At 38.9% G+C, this 20,929-nt stretch overlaps 1 protein-coding gene across 1 annotated transcript in view; it reads right to left on the reverse strand.

The window, feature by feature from the left end:
* Window positions 1-3,004: 3,004 nt before the first annotated feature.
* The window catches only part of GAP43 (growth associated protein 43), a 93,250-nt gene continuing 75,325 nt past the window's right edge, over window positions 3,005-20,929 (reverse strand). The window contains exon 3 of the mRNA XM_067738830.1: window positions 3,005-3,695. Coding sequence (XP_067594931.1) covers window positions 3,607-3,695 — 89 coding nt within the window. The 3' untranslated portion in view covers window positions 3,005-3,606. The remainder of the gene's footprint in view (window positions 3,696-20,929) is intronic.

The following is a 20,929-nucleotide window of genomic DNA, read 5'->3' on the forward strand; positions in this document are numbered from 1 at the left end:
TAGCTAACATTTAGCTAGAAGGGTCACCAATCATTAAATTATTTTCATAGGCAGCTTAGCAGAAGCTGTTTCCATGACAACAGACAATGTATGGAAGGTAAAAAAAAAAAGTGAATGGACTTTGTGGTGATCTTAATAATGCTCTATGAAAATCATTCATTAATCTGATTTTCCTGTTGCTCAGGATTCCGTGCCAACTGCAAAACCAGCTTTCCTGGAACTGGCTGATGTTGGAAATAATGCATTTTTGAGAGCTCCAGTGTGCCTTTCTCTAGGGAGTTGAGATAGAGAGTTTGGTAATCCCCCCTCAGTCTCTCTTATGAGCTGAATATGGGAAGAGACTACTACTAAAAAAACAAAAAACAGAAAACCTTAGATCACCTCAAAGTAACTACGGAAAGTGTAGGTTTGGTCAGAACAGCAGGCACAAGTTTTATCCTCATTCTCTTTTGGAATCAACATCAGCAGGTTTGCTCATGAATTCAATGTTATATGAGAAAAAGAGGAATCAGGCTGCTTTCTAGATTTCTGAACTAAGCCACTGGGTGGATGATGGTGGAAAAGTTTGAAGGATGAGCAAAGTGTGTGTAGGGCAATGGGAATAAAAGGTTCTATTTTAGAAACCTCTTCATCTCCAAAGAGATCAAATGTATTACGTCATGCCAGAACATTTTAGACCTAAATAACATAGCTTGGTCCAAAGAGTTTACTTCATGCACAAATGGCCATGGTTTTGCTATAAATTGAACATTGGGCCTGGTGCCCAGAATATGATCTTATTACCACCTGAAAGAATCACTTGTCACTGTTGAGGGATTTTTAACTTGTCCTCAACCTAGTTTTTATTTTTTAAACAGTAATCCAGAGGTAGATGTTTTGGAGTCATCAAATTCTAAACAGAATTTAGAATCTATTTGTTTTTGTATCTTGAATGGTCCATATTTCCCAGTATCACCTGACTTTGTGTGTGTTGTGTATATATTTGAGTCACATTGTTTTGCACCAGTGTGAGGGCTGCAGTTATCCTTGGCATGTCCTTTAGGATCATTCCAAGCCTCTCTGATGTGTCTTCCTCCATTTTTATAATTCTATTAAGGAGACAAGATTTTAAAAATCAAATAAAAATAGATATTCATAAGTAAAAACGAAATTCCAACTCTGACACAACTAGTAAGACCACTGAACAGTGTATGTTAATATAGACTTAAAAGGTCATATGCTATTATCTTCTATGAATATGGATTCAGTGGAAGAAGTTTTGAATTATACTTTGAAGGAGTTGAATTGTGTCAGGTCACAGGAATGTTGCTTTGCAGGGTAGATTTGGGAAAGAAATGAAAGCATTTATCCGACCAAAAAACTTTGGGGTAAAACAACTCTTACAGCAATATCCTGCCAATATGGCTCCAACCCATGGATAACATTTTTCAACACCTTTTCTCACATCTGATGAGACCATAATCCGAACAAGATTGAGTCCCAGATACTTGCAAAGTCTTCGGTGGAAATCATACCAACTCAGAATAAGTTCAAAACTCTTTAATTGTTTTAATATGTTATTGATGCTTTCCTTTTGACCTTTTTATGCTTTTCCTTATAGACCTTTTTCCTTGTGATTTCTTCTTCCACTTAGTGTCAGTGATGAGGAAAAACCCCTTGATCCAGTAAGGACTCATCTTTCTTGTGACATCAGCTTTCTTCAAAGCATTAACTGGGCACCAGCTCCACACAAAGCTGAGGAGAGTTCCCGGGGTGTAGGTTGTATCTCCTAAGATCACTTATTTCCATGATCTTCATTATTTTGAAGGCTTTGACACAATTTTCTCTTCCTTGTTGGGAAATTCTATGTGCAGATGAATGCAGAAAGCTTAAGGGAGTCCATTGGCAATGCTTGTCTATGAGAATCAGGGTCAGGACAGAGTATGACATGTTAAGAATTTGTACCAGGATTGACTTAGGAAATTTAGAGGGAGAAAGAACACCATCAGATGCTTCAAGATTTAGGGACATTGTTTTGTTTCTCATGGGAACTGTTTACCTTCTGGTAGAGGGTATTAGAAAACAGAAACTGGAAGGAAATTTGAAAAGGATAGATGTGCTAAATATAGACCTTTTCTTTGTATACTATCACCATTGGCAGGAACAATGATTATGACTAATCAAGAGTCTGTCAGCTGCCTTGTGTGGGGATAAGTCTAAGAGAAGTTAATAAACTGAAAAAATTAAATGGACCATGTCAATACTTGGGTTAAAAATAAATTATCTAAACAAAAGCCTGGGGGTTTCTAAGAGTTATGCATGTCTTACATTATTTAACTTAGCAAAACCTAGAGTAACTTTCCATTGGATACTTCTCCTGAGTCATGAAAATATGCTGAAGTGATTTTAGTAGAAGCAAGTCTTAGTGCCTGATATGGGTTGAATTGCGCCCCTCCTCCCCCAATTCACATGTTGAAATCCTAACCCCAAATACCTTCAGATGAGACCTTATTTGGAGACAGGGATTTGACAGAGGTAATAAAGTTAAGGTGAGGTCATTAGGGTGGGCCCTAATCCAATATGGCAAAAAGGGGAAATCTGGCTATTGAGATACCCAGAGACGATGTGAAGAGATGTAGGAAGAAGATGGCCATTCACAAGCTGAGGAGAGAGGCCTGGAACAGATGCTTCCCTCACAATTCTGAGAAGGAATCAACCCTGCCAGCACCTCGATTCTGGACTTCAAGCCTCCAGAACCGTTAGCAAATAAATGTCTGTTGTTGTTTAAACCACCCAGTCTGTGGTACTTTGTTACAGCAGCCCTACAAAATAAAATAGCACCCAAGAGCCCCATCAAGGGCCTACGCCATTGGTTCTGACTGAAGCCTTATGGTTTCATCCATCTTTTCTTTGTCAGGGTGGTTGGTGTCAGACTGGGAGGCCAGAACAAAGATAAAATGTAAGAAGCCCAGTGTGTCAAACCAACTCATGAGAAGATGGAACAGAAACACAGAGCCATTGGGAGTTTGATTACTCTCATGGTTTATTAATATTCAGATTGAAAAAGGAGCCTTAGAGCCGCAAGTTAACGCTAATTGGCACATTTGCTTTATTTCTTTATTTTCAAAACAAACTGGGTTTTGAATTTTTTCCTTTTTGTTCATTCCATCACATTGAAAAGGAGGAAAAGAAAAATGGTTTTGAATTCACTCGATATTTTGGACTCCTCAGATGAACGGAACATTGCACACACACTTGGAACAGAGAGAGATAGAGAGGAAAGTGGACTCCCACAGGGCCACACGCACCAGATCAAAAAACTTGGATACAGTGCAAGAATTTCCCAAAATGATTGGATCATCATTACCAAAAACTCGCCATAACAACACCAAGAAACAAAAAATGTTTAAGCCACACTGTTTGACTTGGGATCTTTCCTGCTTTTTTTTTTTTTTTTTTAAATGTTTGCCACACAGAGAGAAAGAGGGCTAGTGGGTGGGAGAGGACAGACTCACAGACGTGAGTAGGACAGGAAGGGAAACTTCAGAGAGGAGTTGAGAAGAGGGTGAGGAGCGACAGGGTTCAGGAGAGGGGAGAGTGGGGATGTGGAAAGCCATTTCTTAAAGTTCAGGCATGTTCTTGGTCCGCCTCACGTTCTTCTCCTTTACCCTCATCCTGCCGGGCACTTTCCTTAGGTTTGGTTTCGTCTACAGCTTCTGAGGAAGAAAACAGATGGGGTTAGGGCAGGGGAAGCAGAGTTAGTATTTTGTCTCATCTGTTCAGATGATAGTGCAATGCATTTCTTCTTTTCATACCACTTCATAAAAGATATAAGATAAAAAGAGATTATTGCTATCTCAGTAATGTAATTTCCAGGTTCAGAAGAGCTTACCCACAGGAAATTGTTCAGTGACACATGGGGAAGAGCTCAGGAACAAAGCTGTGATATCGTGGGCGAGGAGTTCACTAAAGAGAAACTACTATGGTCTTTAATCTCTCAGCCTTACAGTTAAGGTATCCACACATGGGGGGTCCACAACGATCATGTATTTCTTTTGCATTAATGTCAGACTTATCATGACAGATATTTTATGTGGATCATTCAACATCCATTCCAACTCTCTCACCCCTTATTTCTAATATTATAAAGGCTGGAAAGTGAAATACTTGCATTTTCAGCTCCCCTTGGAGCTAGGGATGTCCATATCACACAGTGATGGCCAAATCGGTAGAGACAGACTTCCCTGGGAAGGCTCCAGAGGAGGTGTTTGCTCTTTACTTTCTCCTATTCCTGATGACTGTGACATCAAACTACCTGGTAGTGTAGCAGTCACCTTGTGACCACGAAGATAAAAACTATACACTAAGAATGGTGAAGCAGAAAGATAGAAAAAAACCTACTTGTGACCGACCATACTACTCCTGGACACTTTTCCTCAGACTTTTTCTTATTAATGTGAGACAAATAACTAACTTCTTTAAGCCACTGTAGTAGTTTTTAGTTTCTGGCAGTCAAAAACATTCCAAATGAGTACACTTATCCGTAGGGCAAGTGTGTTTTGCTTAATAAGAAAGACTTTGTTTCTTTTTAAAGATCATTTTTGTCCTTAGGAAAGAGGTGATTTTCTAATTACTCTTCTGCCTGGTTTCCTGCTAGAACTCAGTCAACTGATTTCATACTACAGACAGCTTACTAGTATGCCAGCTAATGGAAAGAGAATTTGCCTTGACATCACATCTGTTATTAAACTAAACTCCTGTATCAGGGTCCCCAAGACTCCCCCCAGATTCAGCGATTTGCTAGGAGGACTCACAAGACTGAGCATATAGTCCTACTCATGGCTACCATTTACTACAGTGAAAGGATATAAAACCAAAAAAAGCAAAGGGAAAAGTTGTATGGAGCGATGTTTGGAGGAAATCAGGCACAAGATTCCATGAGTCCTCTCCTCATGGACTCATACAAGATGTGCTTAATTCCTCCAGCAATGAAATGTGACATGTGTGAGACGTCATAGACTAGGGAAGCTCACCTGAGCTTACAAGTCCAGGGTTTTTATTGGAGACTGGTTGTGTAGGCACCCTCTACCTAGCATGTACCAAATCCAGACTCCCAGGAGGAAAACAGATGTCCAGCATAAACCACATTGTTGGCACAAAGAGTTTAGGCACAGTGAACACTCTTAGTTAGGAAGTGGTGAGAACCCTCTCAAAATTCAAGTTCCCGGATGCCAACCAAGGGTCAATACACAAGTATTTCTAAGACTTGAGAGATGTTGAGACTAGAGAAATGGGGAACTTTTAGGAGACCATTAGAAGAGCTCATAAAAATGTATGTTTCTTTGAAATCAGTCAGCTATATATTTATATTCAGATAAAGCTGAACATTTATATCCAAACAAGACCACTGCCGCTAAATATAATTTTTGGGATTCCTTCTTTGGACACCTATCTATTAATATTCTTTTAAGTCTCTTCAGTAGCAGAAAATGCTTATCGTTTTGAAAACAGATGTGTTTTTTTAAGAATCAAATGAGGCTGGTCTGGTAAATAGTAACTATGATAGGTCATTTTATCTTAACAATGACTTGTTTTTGATCAAAGTTTTTAAGTCTGATTTATTTTGTGGGATTTGCAACAGACTGTAAGTTACTTTCAAAATGTAGTTATCCTAGTGAGGCTATCTACTACTACTCATAAAGAATTTTTTTAAGGCTAGATCCCTCCAAGGTGATCATTATTAACTCTTGAAGAACCAGCACACTGATCACATTTTCCAACAAAAATTTTTGGGTGAAACTAACTCAGTTCTGATCTTCATAATACTCTATGTACCAGCAGTGTTCCTCGTGTATTATAGAACTTTGGTGCGCTAATGGATCATTTAATTTTCTATCAGAAGAAAGCGTCCATATTTGTTAGATCTTTTTATAGTAATTTTCAATTCTTTCAGATAATTTATTTATTTCCCTAGCTATGCCCAAATTTTGGAGACTACAGGTATGCCCACAGTGGTTTATCATCTTTACCAGTTGCAAGAAACCACCTATTTAGTGCCCTCTTCAAACTGCAAAAGAAACAGAATATTGATTTAAACTGTCTAGAAGAACATAGAAGGATTAGCTACAGGAGCAAGAGAAGACTTCAAACCTCTCTTACTAAATAAAAACTTCGGAGCTATTATGTATGATTTGAAGGAGATTAGGAAACTCAAGAGAAAAGGTGAAATCAGGCTGGTTAAGGTGAGAACAGAGGTATATTTGTGAAATAAGGGAACACAGTTCAAAAGGAGAAAAAGAAGGAAAAAAGATCCAGATAATTTTAAATAGCCACAGTTTCTGTCCACTTCTGGAGTGGAATCAGGTTAAATCCTTCCAAATTCCCCCACTTTCTCTTGTCATTCTTTGCCTAGGCCCAGGAGAAACAGTGAAACTTGACATGCGTCTGTTTATTGTGACAGGAAGTCATTGCTGTCTGTTCCTTATTAAAAGAGCTTCAATATCTACATATTCTTTCTCTCAAATGCTTCTTTCTCTCAAATGCTTTCAAGTGTTTGAAATATAATTATTTATTCATTTAGTTGTTCTATAAATTGGTATCGAACACCTGCAATGTGCCAGACATTCTTCTAGGTATTGAGAAGAAAAGTGAGAAAACCAGTAAATACTCTCGCTCTTGTTTAAGCCTTTTGTAATAAACATTTAATAGGCAATGGAATCCATAATTATAGAATATTGGCAGTGAGAGGGACCTCTAAGATCACCCAGTGACTAAACCATAAGTCTTCAAGGGTAACGACAGTATCTACTTTTGTACAACTTTGAATCCCCCATGTCCAGCACAGAACCTCGTGCAGGAAAGGCCTTCAATAAATACTTGCTGAATGCAAGAATGAATGGACATCCTCATTTCATAGAAGAGGAAACTGAAGTTCAGATAAAGAGATTTTTCTCTAAATCATGTGGTTTGCTCATGTCAAGCCAGGACTAAAATCTAGGTCTTCTACTTGTCCAGGTTTCCCCATTATATCAGGTAGTCAAATTCGACCAGAGAAGGTCAAGAAGGTCTTTGTGGAAAGAACCATAAATTGTAACTTTCCTGACCCCTTGTATAAAGTGTTTAGCTATAGCTACCATATTTGAGTCTTTCCTACATGTTTAGAACAGTTCTAAGTGCACTTGTGTCATTTGATTAATTCTCACAGCTACCTTTATCATCCCAGTTTTATAGGCGGGGAAGCTAATGCACAACAAGATAAAGGAACACACTCTCTGTGAATGGCAACAGTGAATTTCAACCTAGGACAGAGCCATCTAGGTAGCATCTATTTTACATTGCTCTCCCAGCTCATCCCTTTGCCCAAGAAGGGTGGATGGGCTCAGAGTAGGAGCTATAGCAGGGGGTCCAACAGGTATGTAGGCCTGGAGACTATGAAGTCTAAAAATTGGTCTTTGTAAAAGCAGTTCAGAATGGAGGGAAGAATTCTGATTAGTCTTGAATAATATGAAATCTGGTCTTGGCCCTTTCTGGCACTAATTACATAATTTGTAAATGCTAGAAATGAGTTAATATGTATTCTTTTTAGTATTTTATGCAAAACCTTTGATCATCATGGTGAGTTCAAAGATGGATGAATGCTGAGGCCAGCTGGGCACTCCAGTGATCATGATCCAATTAGAGTAAATAATCACATTCCCCATCTAGAGGCTCAGCCTCTCTCTGAGACAGCTGTTGCTTAAGAAGAGGCTGTGGAAGCTAAAGACTGAAAGGGATTTTCAGTACCAAGTGACATAAAGCAAGTGAGGGAAGTAAATGGGCCCGGAGCTGGTGAATGAGGAAAGCCTGATGTGACAGCTGAAATCCAGCAAGTTAAAGAACAGAAAGTGTTTTCCTTATTTCAGTTTAGCTCTGAATAGTACTTTTACTCATATTAAATATGAAAACCTAACATTAATACTGTTATTTTGGTTAAGGCATTACAGGAAAAGAAAGATCACAAAGCAAATCACAGTTGACCCTTGAACAACAACTGGGTTGGAGGCGCCGACCCTCTGTGTAGTTGAAAATAATCCATGTATAATTTATAGTGGGCCCTCCGTATAAATGGTTCATCCATATTTGCAGTTCCTCTGTATCCAACATCCAACGCCACAGATTCAACCAACACGGATCGTGTAGTACTGTAGTATTCACTATTAAAATGAATCCACATATAAGTGGACCCGTGCAGTTCAAACCTGTGTTGTTCAAGGGTCGACTGTATATATCTCGTATCTATGTGTATATATCATGTGACTAGTGAGCATCCTCACTAGGAATCATTATTATTCTACCTAGGATGGGTTTCTTCCCCAAAATCAGTCTTCACCCCAGAAATCAACCCTGGAATCCAATTTTATTATGATATAGACTATGCCCCTAAATAAATAAGTAAAACAAAAACTGATGATGTGTTTTAGCAGTTTGGTCTAAAAGGGGGAAAAATTTGCCTCTTAATAAAATAAAATTGAGCAATTTTAATAAATATTATTTGTATTAAATAAATTCTCAAAAATCACAGTCAATTTGAAGAGATAATGTTAGAATCTGATAAAGAGCTATACCCTTCTCCAGCCGTGGCATGTTAGCCTTGACAAAAATATTACTTCTTCTGGGCCCAAAGACCTCTTAGAAATAACTATGTTCACTAGCAGCTGCCATGAATTTTATCATTTCTATGTTACTTTAAAAAGAGAAAGTTAACATCATGACAGTAAAGCCATGTATTCTTCATGTTCTAGAGTTGAAGGTTGCTTCCAAAGGGAAGAAAGAAATGTGTTCATTAATTCATTTATGTGTTCAGTAAAAGGTCCTGGGCCTTTACTACATGCTACACACAGTGCCATGCATTTCTAATAGTTTTTTTTTTTAATTTAATTTATTTATTTTTGGCTATGTTGGGTCTTCGTTTCTGTGCGAGGGCTTTCTCTAGTTGCGGCGAGCGGGGGCCACTCTTCATCGCAGTGCGCGGGCCTCTCACTGTCGCGGCCTCTCTTGTTGCCGAGCACAGGCTCCAGATGCGCAGGCTCAGTGGCCATGGCCCACGGGCCTAGTTGCTCCGCGGCATGTGGGATCTTCCCAGACCAGGGCTCGAACCCATGTCCCCTGCATCGGCAGGCAGACTCTCAACCACTGCGCCACCCGGGAATGTGCCATGCATTTCACTTGATCTTAGCCAAAAGGCCGAGAAGCGATGTGTGCCATGCATTTCAAATGCAATGCAGTGCAGTGGTGATACAACAATGAAAACATCAAGCAAAAAGCACTGCCTTCTTGGAATTCATATGCTAGTAATTATTGTTTGTGGGAGAAGGGGTGATAAAGGAAAAAGTAATATCTAGACAAGAAGAGCTCAGCCCAAAGGGGCATATTTTCTCCTAGGCCACTTCTCTTGGATTTGCAAAGTTGAACGTCTCTAATGAATTTCATAAATTTTGAAATATGGAAAACGCTAGTCGTTTTCTTATTCTTGACCCACAACTACCAGTCCTAAGAAAGATCAAGACCACATTAAGTCAGCAATAAAAATAAAAGTCATTTCTATATCCATTTGGAACCGGGTGGTAGGGGACCCCGGTGGATGATTTCACAGTGGTCCTTGAAATATGTGACTCTAACTGGCTCTCTGATTCTTGCTGAAATAGATTCTGGAAGCAGCTCTTCTCTTTATGCATTCCATTCATTTCCTCGAAAGGGTGAGAATAGCACGTCTGCACATTCTGTTGGTGAGCAAATACCAGGAGCATATGCAGCAGCGGCTGCTTGTGTGCTCAGCCAGGCAGCCCGGCTGCAGTGCTGCTGGAGAGATGGCGGTGTTCCCAGCTGCCATCGCCTACACTGAGCTCTAATGGCCCTGTTTACTGGCACCGGTCCAGGCCCCTCCACAGCCCTCCATTACTGAAATTAGGTTGAGTGGATTTCCCAGTAAAACATTACCTCTTGGGACCTGCCCAGCTCTCCCCAGCCTTGTCAACATTGATTAAATAGAAGCTGCTATCATCCTGGGGCCATGCCCACAATTATTCTACCAATCACCACTGGGCTGGGCTGTTTGCTTCCTCTCCCTTTTGATTTTCACTTTTCTTGAATATTAAGCATCATTACCTCAAAGGCTCAAAGGAAAGTAATAAAAAAAACATTCTGTAGCTACCTCACATACGTCCCTTTGTTACTTACATGGTCTTCCTCTTGAGCTGTGTACCAGATATCAGTCTGGAGCCTGGATCATGGCTTTGGGTGGTCACATTTTGCTATTTTTTGTTTTTCATTTTTACCATGTTTTCCATTTCAAGTCCCTCTCAAAACACTGAGCCAGTATACAGCATTTGGTGTCAGCAGAGTGGTGCAAGTGTCACCTATGCTCCCACTCAGTGCTTTCTGAGACTTTGAAAGCAAATAATCCTATTGCTTATCACACTACTCACTTGAGGATTTCAAAGAGTAGCAGACAAAAACCTAACCAAGGAGAAAATTCAGAGGCGAAGTCCCAGTGATATCTGAAACATACATATACAAGTTTTCTTCTCTCCAAAGTTTCAGCCTAGGACCAAGCTGATTTCTATCTAGGCTTGCTACCAATTAGTCATCTGACCTCAGAGAAGTTACTTTTCCTTTGCCTCCATTTTCTAATCTATAAGAAGTATGGATAATAATGACTGCCTCACCTTATTGAAGGAAGGTATTTAAAAGCACTTTATAAAATTTAAAGTGCAGCATATAGTATGTTGAGATTTTAATCCAGCCTGTGGGATTCGGAAAAAACATCCATTAAGTTTAACAGTTTCATCCCAGGAGGAAAAAAAGCAATTTCCCACAGGAAAAAAAAAAATCATCTTTCTCAGATAAACGACTAAGAGGACTTCTCCCCTAGAATGTTCCTATAAAGTCTCTAAATAAGAATACAAGTGATTTATTAGTTAAATAGATCTGCTCTGTTACAGAAATTGAGAACGAATCTAGGATTTCTAACCTTTGGAACAAAATTTAGTGTTTTATTCTGAAACACAAATGACCCAGAGATTTTAAAAAATTAAAACAAAAGTCAAAGACGGTACAAGTTGGCCTTGAAAACATCTTAAACATTCTCTCTACAAAATGTCTATCAAACCATCAAAAACGAGTGTCCTACCTTCTTCCTCCATTAGAAACACACAGAAAGATCAAAAATTACAATTTATGTGGCTTGCATAGTTGCCTTAAGTCATTTTTGGAACAAGATGGGATAAACATGTAAAGCTGAATGGAGTTAACATGACCTCTTATCATTATTACAGTGAATAAGTCAACTTTTAAAGGCTGAAAATAAAAATAAAAACTTGGGGGATATTTCCACTCTAGCATAAAAGTCAAGTACACTCACTCCTTCATCCCTCCCCTCAGCTACATTGTGCTGAGCTGGAAGTTGAATCTGTAGATCTTCCGAGGCATTCCGTACGGTTAGGATGCCGGAGGAGTGGAGGAATGGGGAGTCAGTACAAACAATGACGGCTCCTATGACACTGAGACATTTTGAGAAGGGCTGTGTCAGGGATAGAGAAGTGATGTGATATAGTGTGCTGCTAGTAGTGACTATCCGAAGACGTTCAGCCTAAAATTTGTCTTACCCTCTTCTGTAGATTATATATATTTTTAAAAATTCAAAATCCCATCTGACCAGAGTTCAACTCTGCATCTCCCCTTTCACCTCATAGTATCCCAGGTGAGGAGAATCTAGCTAGGAGAAAATCTTAGCTGCATCGCTCTAAGCCTTTACAAACTCAACTGTCTACGGCGTCAGGCAGCTAATGTGAATGTGAAAATCTAGCCATAGGTAAAATCCAGTGGCGGGGTCAACGGAGGCCTTGTAAGAGCAGGTATTGCCTAAAGGCATTTAAAAATTTTAAAACATTATCACTGGAAAAATAAAAGGGGAAGGAGTGTCTGACATAAGACTCTTAAATTATACCAGGAAGATACATTTCTGGACTCTGACTTCAAAATGGAAGCAGTTCCCTTTAATCAGAATAAAAGATAGTCACACTATTTGTCTTCAAGAACTAACTCCAAATCAGGAGTCCTAACTAACAGTGCGAACTTTTCCATTTTGCTAAATTTAAATTACTCACATCTCAAGATTTTTTTTAGTGAATGAAGTAAAAAATAAATAATGACTATGGCAGATATTATAAATGGCCCACCAAAGCAGAAAGAGATACCAAAAACTCCAATTCTCAATATTCTCTCTCCCCTCACTTGCCGTTCAAATATTCTCAACATCTCTACATCCCTACCTATACCTTCCAGTTGTCCCAGGCTCCTTTTACAGATGTTGCTGGTGACATTCTCAGATCCCTTTTACCAGGCTCATGTCCCCAGCTCCCAGCTGCTGGAGGGGTTGGCTGCCAATGACCCACACCTGCTCCTTGGGTGGGGGATGTAAACTGAATCACCTCAACCTGAGGTGCCTGAGAGGTCATGCCCCTTCTGCCCCCTGTGACTCCAGACACAGACAATCTCTGTCTGTGATGCAACTTGTGCTTCAGCACAAATTGTGGGATTAGGCTGAGACCGTGCTTTTCCTGAACCCATTTTGCTGTCTTCTTCCCCTGGCTTCTCTTCTTTCTTCATTCCCTTATGGATTTCCACCAATAAAGTATTCGCACAGGAGTCCCTTCTCAGGCTCAGATTCTGGGGAATGGGACCAAAGTTATTCCTTTAACCAAAAATCAAGGACTGGAGATGGGAGGCAGGCCAGTCAATTTCCTTAGTCAATGTACATAGCAAGTCTTCAAGGTTTGAATCATTTGGGTTTGCAGCTTAGCCCTCACGACCCAGCTCAATTGTTGTTTCCATACCTCCAAACCTATCCTACATGGAATTAATCACTTCCTACTCTTTCTTTGTATAGAAATTATATCCCTTGCATTATATCCTAGTTTGTGGTATCTTTTCTAGTCTTCTTGACTGTGAACTAATTTCTCAAATGAAAAGTCTGATACATTTGCCATAATTTGAACTCCACAGAGGCAGAGATTTTTTATTTTGTTCACTGATGAATCCCAAATGCTTAGAAAAGTGCTGGCAAATATATATATTTTTAATGAATCAAGGCATCTATATTAACTTCAACTCCTAGCGTCATGCTTATCACAAGATAGGCATTTAATATTTATAGGAGGGACGAAAGTGATGAAAAAAGGGGACAATTCCAAATATGCTTTGTGTCATGTAGATAAAACCTTGATTACCTCAAGCCTAAAAACTGTGGACCTGTATTGTCATGACCAAATAGCAGAGGTATGCCTGAATATCAAAATATTGTATTATGAAAAGGAAACAATATTATTCTGATTTATAGGCATCAGGCATGGAAAGAATTATTCCATCAACTTCCTTTCTTTTTTTACTAATTTTACTTTTATGTCTTCTAATTTTATAACAAATTATTCAGATATAAAAAACCCAAATGTAAAAAATAGATATCTACTATAAGCATCACTATTTTTAGATGTCACAGGGTAGTGGTTAGGACAGCTGGCTCTGGAGTCAGCTATTTTTATCATTTAAATTCTATCTCTGACACCATGACTTGGAGTGAGTTATTTAACCTCTTATTGCCTCACTTTCCTTGTCTGTAATTGGTATTAATATTGGTACCCACCTCATGGGGTTACTAAAACACTCAAATGTGTTAATTATTTAAAGTACTTAATAATGAAAGGCATGTTTCAGTAAACTGCTCAATAAATACTGGCGATTATTATTAAGTGAGTGGGAGGGAACTAACATTGGTTTAATGTTTACTATGTGCCAAGCCCAGTGCTAAGGGCTTTCACATACTGGCGTTCAATATATATCATCCGTGCTCTCCTAGTCCTTTGTCAGTAAAGTGGAAGTAATAATATCTACCTCATAGATTTGTGATGAGTATTAAATGAGAGGAAAAAAAAGACAACCTCACACAGTGTCACTCCCTTGCTCACCTACGTGCCTAATAAATGAGAATTATCTTCTCTCTCTCTCCACTAATTCATGCGTATCCACTCTTAGACTATAGCCAAAGGGAAACTTTCTTCAAGTATCCTGAGAAAGGGAGAGAGAAGTTTGTCCCTTATAAAGTTTCTGCTCGTAGAGTAAAAGAAAAATAATTCTTTGAAAAAAAGCTTTGAAGTCAAGGTCTAAAGTCCAAAAATGATCACCAGGGCAAAGCTGACTGTTGGCCAAACTTGAGAGGCATGATTCTATGATGCAAGAATCAAGGCTGCTAAATAGTAATGTCTCAAAAGGCAAGAACTTCTCTGCTATTGCCTCTACTTCAGAAGAGGACAGTCTTCTCTATTTCACACTTAAATAGCAGTCAGTTGATTTCAAAGGAAACCACCTTATCCTTGGGCTTCGCTCCAATGGATTCCCTCCAGTTTGTAGCAAAAGTACATTTACTATACTGACTCAGCAAGAACCAAGGAACCCCTTGCCCTCAGATGTGTCGTCAATCTTGTTCCAGTAGGCAAGTTACAGGGGGGATGGCAATTACCCAGGCTTAAGACAGTACATCCAATTTTAATTAAAATGCCCTGATTCACTATAATTACTGAACCCAAGACTTGAAAGAAACCTAGGACTTTTTGTCCCTTAACCTTAAGGAAAATGATCATTTACAGTGAAAATTTTCAGCTTTATTATGAGAAAGAACTTTCCATTTCCGGAAAGGCTTGCAGTCCTCTGTGGACAAGGCATGTTTTGGGGGAGAAATCCCTAGGGCTGTGTGGAAGACTGCTCTGAGGGGGTTATTCCTTCTGCCTATGCACTGTACTGTCTCATTTCTGGGACTTCTCAAGCATGGAGTTCCAGCAAACCTTGAAGAGTAAAGAGATTAAAGATGGAGTAGGAAGTGGCCACTTTCTTACAAGAATTACAGGCAAAGAAACGCCATACTTCTTTTGGAATCTTGATCAAACATGATTGAAGTTAGCATTGTTTTTCTCCACTAAAGTTTATTCATAATTCCTCTTCTTGCATTTCAGAGAAAGTTAATACTTTTCTAAAAATCAAACTTCATGTATTTGATGTTAATTATGTAGGTCCATACTTAGGAGATGAGGAAATGTTGGACAGGCTAATTGTGTTTGTTGGTCATTTTTCACTGAATCTCCTCTCTTAGCTATTCTTTCTTGAAGTTTTTCACATTTATCGAAACAAGCTGCTTAGGTATTATACCAGCCATTTCAAACAATTGTGTTTCCTTAGATACTTCTATTACGCTCACTGTTTTCAACAATGAGTCATCCTAGATCTTATCTAGTGATCAGTTACAAAAGTGTCGTAATTTGTGTTTGTCAGACCTTGAGAAAGTTAGTGAACTATTTTCTAGATTATACTGGTTTTAAAAATTCAACCAATGATTTGTAATGTTTTAACATATATTGAGTTAACATGCCGTATTACAAAACATATTACAAATATTTTCAACATTTGTCTTTAAAAGCAAAAGCAGATCTAGATCTGCCAAATCTCATGATCTGATATTTGATTACATGATTTGATTATCTGACTCCACAGTTAAAATATAGAAGCCCGAACTAGAAATAATTCTAACTCTATAAGGGTCTCTCCAGTAGTGACTACAGCTGCCTAAAAAATTTTCCTACATATGAATATCTATTGCTTGGATAACATTTAAATTTTAAAAGAGAAGCACTATACTTATGAGTCATATTCAGCTCATGCCTTGCCATGTCTCACCATGATGTGTTTGGGTAGTAACTGAGATTAGCTAAACAATTATTTATCTGTGTTGTTTAATTTTCCCTTATGGCTGTATCTACACAGCACAAAGAAAACTAAAGCCTTGGCAGTTGTCTTGCTAATTTTATCATTGCAAATGGATAAACCACATAATTCAGGACAAAAATACAAAATCTGTATATATTGTTACGGAGTGAGCTCCTAATTGTAAAATTACAGAATAATGAAAGCTGAAGGAGATCTTAGAGATTATCTGATCTCAGCCCCTCACTCTCTCTGAGGAAAACTGAAGGTAGAGCATTTCTGTGACTTGCCCAAAGTCTCACAGCTAATGAGAATTCAGTGATCCTCCCATAACACCATAATGTCTCTCACAACCTTTGGGGATGATGAATTCCACTGCTTGATTTTAAGTGGCATCTCTCTCCAGTAATCCTAAATGCACTGTGTAAGTCTGTTCCTCCCTCCCTCCTTCCCCCTCCCTCCCTCCATTCCTTCTCTCCTTTGTGGAATAAAAGGTAAACTCAATATCATTTTACTTTAAGAGCTACCAGAAGTAATTTTAGATACTCTGGAGGCTTGCAGAACCAGGGATTACTGTTGCATCAAACTTCAACACATTATGCACAACTGGTGAGAGGTGATGTGAATATTCTATACAGAGAGGGGAAAACATGGGGACCTCTAAAATTGGTGGTGTAGGCTGAATAGTAATCACTGATTATGGCAGGTTTCATAAACTCAATGACTAAAGAGTTGCTGGGTAATGAAAGTCCAGAAGTAGCTGAAATTACTACAAATGCTGTCATACCTAGAAATCTCTAAGAGATCAGTACTATGTCCTGATAAGAGCAAATAAAAGTGCATATCATTCCCCCATCTATCACCCCCTCCACTTCCCAATGAAAGCAGAGTGTTCAAAAGCCCACTGAGAAGGTTAACTCAATTTTGAAATTAATTAAAAAAATATTATTGTAACAAGAAAGCCCTATAAAAGTTGTTTGTTTTTATATGCTTGTGTGCAGGTAAATAGATACAATCCCCATCTCTTGCTGGGACAATTCATTTTGCACTCATTGTGTATTTTGGCTTCCTAGGGCCTGTCAAATTATGGCACTGCCTTTGAATGAAAAATTGCTTTAAGAATCAATAGTACTCAGTGGAACACAACCAGAACTATATCGAAAAAGTAATATTCATATTTGTACTGATTTCTCTCTTTTTAGTGAAGATCTCAGAGCTCTTATATTTAGTGGCAAAGAATGTAATAGTCTTGGCTATTTAGAGACATTGGGACAATTAGCAGTTAAAGAATAAAGATTCGTGGTGAGTCTATAGCTTACCTTAGATAGAACCATAGAACCATATGTGTCCTGCCCATCCTATAGCACTGCCATCGGAAAAATCATCCTGCTGAAGGCTTTCTATCTTCTCCACCCAGTGTTTTTTCTCCAATAAAACTATTTTCTAAGACATACCTTATGTGTAGAATCTACCTCCTACTCTCTTCTTTCTTTCAAAACCCTATTTATTTGAAAGTAATCAGACTGCATACAGAGAACTTAGAATAGAAAGGGGGCTCTGGAGACCCGCCAGCGACAACTCACCTAATACAGGAATCTCCCAGAATCCTCCTAGCAGACAGGCAGACTCTGCTTCAACAGGCCACTCCAGCTCTAACTGTAAATTCTTCCTGATAGTCATCTAACACCTACCTCTCCTAAGTTTTTATGGAGTTCTTTCCTCTAGAATAACACAGAACAAAATATGTCCTCAGTATGTTTTCTTTTGTACAAGACAGTCCAAAAATGCAAAGATAACAGCCTCTTTCTTCAAGAAATTTACCAACCTGTTCTTTTTCTCTTCAATCAACAAACTTCATGAAAAAATAAATTCAAATTACACCTTTTCTTCATCTCACCTCTCTTAGTTCTCTAGGATCTGACTTCAACTCTATCATTTTTCTAACAGTGCTCTCCTCAAATTCAACCCCTCCCTCAAAATTATATCCACATCATAAGGCCTTTTCTCATTTACCATTGCTCTTGATCTTTTTCTGACTACTCCTTTTGATAGTGTTGACTTTTATTTGAGCTCTATGCTCCAGAAAATAGGGGCAGTTAAGAAATTCTCCCAAACTTTTGTTTTCTGAAGTCTCCCCATCCTTTTATGCGCTAGGAAATGGCTTACTGTAAATACTCTTCTCCATATGATCTGCTGTCCACTCTCTCTCATGACTCCAGAAGACTCATGAGTGACTCCCTTGTTTACCTGTAACAAGGCCAAACACAGATCTTTCCTCCTTTGCCTTGAACTTTCTATTCTTTGTTTCATGAATGAGGATAGAATTGTTTGTCTCTTTGAAACAAGGTAGACCAGTGATAAATAAATCTTGTTCAGCTAACTGACTAGACTTCCCCTGATTGCAAAATAACCTCATTTGTAAATCACCCCACCTGTAATTTGTCTACTCCTCCTATAAAAGTCTAAGGAAAAGCTACCCTGCCAAGACACTGTGATCTTGGGAGCTGGGGTCCCTATTGCAATAGTTTGAACAAAACCAACTCCTTAATTGTTGGTGTATTTTTGTTTTTGACATCTTCTTAAAATGTTCCTTTTTTCTTAACTTTAATGAAGACCATGTTCTGGATCTGTGTTTGCTGTTTCCTCACTTTTCTTTGCCATTCTGGGTCTAGTGTTTGTTCCTTATCCCCTAACAAGACACAATCCAAGATTCAATTCTACATTCTCTTTGCAGGCTCTGCGTCAAATAACTCATTCTCTCTAATGACTTTGACCCAGACCCCATAACCAGGTAACCACCACATTTATATTATCATTGTCATGTTGTTAATCCCTATACATCACTGTAAGCATAGTACTTTCTTTAACACAAGCTTTAATGACTCCTGGCCTCGTATACATCAAATTCCAATTTCTACTGCCAAATATTTCTCTACATCCTTGACTCTACTCCTGGCTCCAATTCTATATCTCAGTCTATACTGGACATCACACAACCGCTATCGCTACAAATATAATGAGATTGGCCTTATCATTCTTTCAGAGATCCAAATTTAAAATCCTCCCTCTCTATGTGCATCTATCTGTGTCTATTGATTCTCCTTTCTCAGCAACACATATTTCCAATTGAGGCCATGAAATGGAAAAAACAATTAAATATAAGTACTGTACTGATATACTTGATGAAAAATGTGTCAAACTCACAGGGAAAAGAGACTAGCAATACTACTACAGCTTGGGCACGGAGCCAGTAGTAGTCAGAGGAAGGAAGGACAGGTGGGTAATAATAACACAATATCTGAAGTATATATGGTTAAAGGCAATAGTCAAATAGAAGGTCAACAGCAAGGATAGTCAACAGGCATTGGAAGCTGATAGAACACAGCAGCTAGAAAGAGGCCAGTATAGATAGACCATGGACATGTGGGCAAGTTTCTCAGCCAGCAATAGGGTCCCCTAATCATGGGACCAAGAACAAGATTCCCATCTCTAGGAGACAGGATGAGAATAAGGCAGGGTCTTAGTCTCAAGAGAAATCAGAGTATAAATGAAATGAATGAGACAGGGACCTAGGTAGAGCAAAACCAAGATGAAGTTTAGTTAGTAGAACTGTTCCCAAGTGAGAGACCAATTATTGGTGTTTGGGCACAAGTTGACTTGAGGCTGAGTCAATTGTGTGTAGGGCTCTTTAATTCTTCCTAGTCTAGGAATGAGAATGACATTGATTCCAGAACCAGACATAGAACTCAACTTGGAAAACAGATGGCAAGTGACCTCACTGGTGTGGCCTAAAGGGACACAGGACAGTACACCAGGCTAGCACTTCAGGGGGTGGTGGCAACACTAATGTCTGAGCCAATAGAGCCACCTCTTAGCACATCTTTCTGCCTCCAAGGTGGCCCTCTTGCATGCTCCTCCGCTGTCCCTGATAGGGGTAACTATAATAGTTATTTAAAGCCTACAGATGATAATGCGAAAAGAAAGAGGATATAGCTGCTGTCCCAAGAAACTATTGTACATCACTGAGTCTAAAAGAGGGGACATGACTTTCCTTGCGATTTAAATGAAAGTGTACTAAATAAAATTTTTTGGTCGTAGTCTCACTATAATTTGCTTGGACATGTTTTATGTCTGCTGTCTGACCCTCATGTCTTTGCCATCACTGCTAAGTTCATTGAATTCCCAAAGGCTTTTAAACTCATCCAGGGACCTGGGCCTTCTTGTCCAATGTTGAGACCAAACACAAGAAAATACTAGGGATAGGAAAAATAAAATAGCAGTTAATTTTGTTTTTTAGGTTAGATTTTTATGAGATCTTAGAAGAATTGGTGAACTCAGGGAGAGTTAGTAATAAATTTGGGGATAAAGTATTGAAAATATTCCAAAAATGTGGGAGAAAATGACTTTTTTACTGAAGCTAACTTGAGTATAAATTATAATGTAGAAAGAAATTTTATGTGGCAGAGTCTCGCAAAAGACTACTAGAAACATACCCATAGTTGAACACAGCTTGGTCTATTGACACGTCACAGCTAGCGAGAGCACACAACATGGAACCATGAGGAATGGCAGTAAGAGGGGGTTAGAAAGGACTTATCTGGGCTTGTGCTACAGGATTTGGAGGTAGATTCAAGGAAGCAGAGCTTTGCTCTTTATTGGATGCTATCACAAGATAGGTGTCATTTTATGATTGGGCATCTTTTTTTTTGGCATCACTTTTTAAAAATTATTTTTAAATTTATTTATTTTTGGCTGTGTTGGGTCTTCATTGTTGTGTTCAGGCTTTCTCTAGTTGTGGAGAGTGGGGGCTACTCTTCATTGCGGTGCACGGCCTTCTCACTGTGGTAGCTTCTCTTGTTGCGGAGCACAGGCTCTAGGCACGCAGGCTCAGTAGTTGTGGCCCACGGGCTTCGTTGCTCCATGGCATGTGGGATCTTCCCAGACCAGGGATCGAACCCATTTCCCTGCATTGGTAGGTGGATTCTTAACCACTGCACTACCAGGGAAGTCCCTATGATTGGTCATCTTAATAAATATTATCTAGAAGGAAGGAAGAATGAGGTAAGCATTATCATTCATACAGCCAGGCTAGGGAAATATTTGGCCATTTTATGGTTTAGACAATGTCTATACTTAGTCCATGTTCAGACGTGATTACAGGGGT

This window comes from Pseudorca crassidens, chromosome 5 (genome assembly GCF_039906515.1).
Source record: "Pseudorca crassidens isolate mPseCra1 chromosome 5, mPseCra1.hap1, whole genome shotgun sequence".
Lineage (NCBI taxonomy): Eukaryota > Metazoa > Chordata > Mammalia > Artiodactyla > Delphinidae > Pseudorca > Pseudorca crassidens.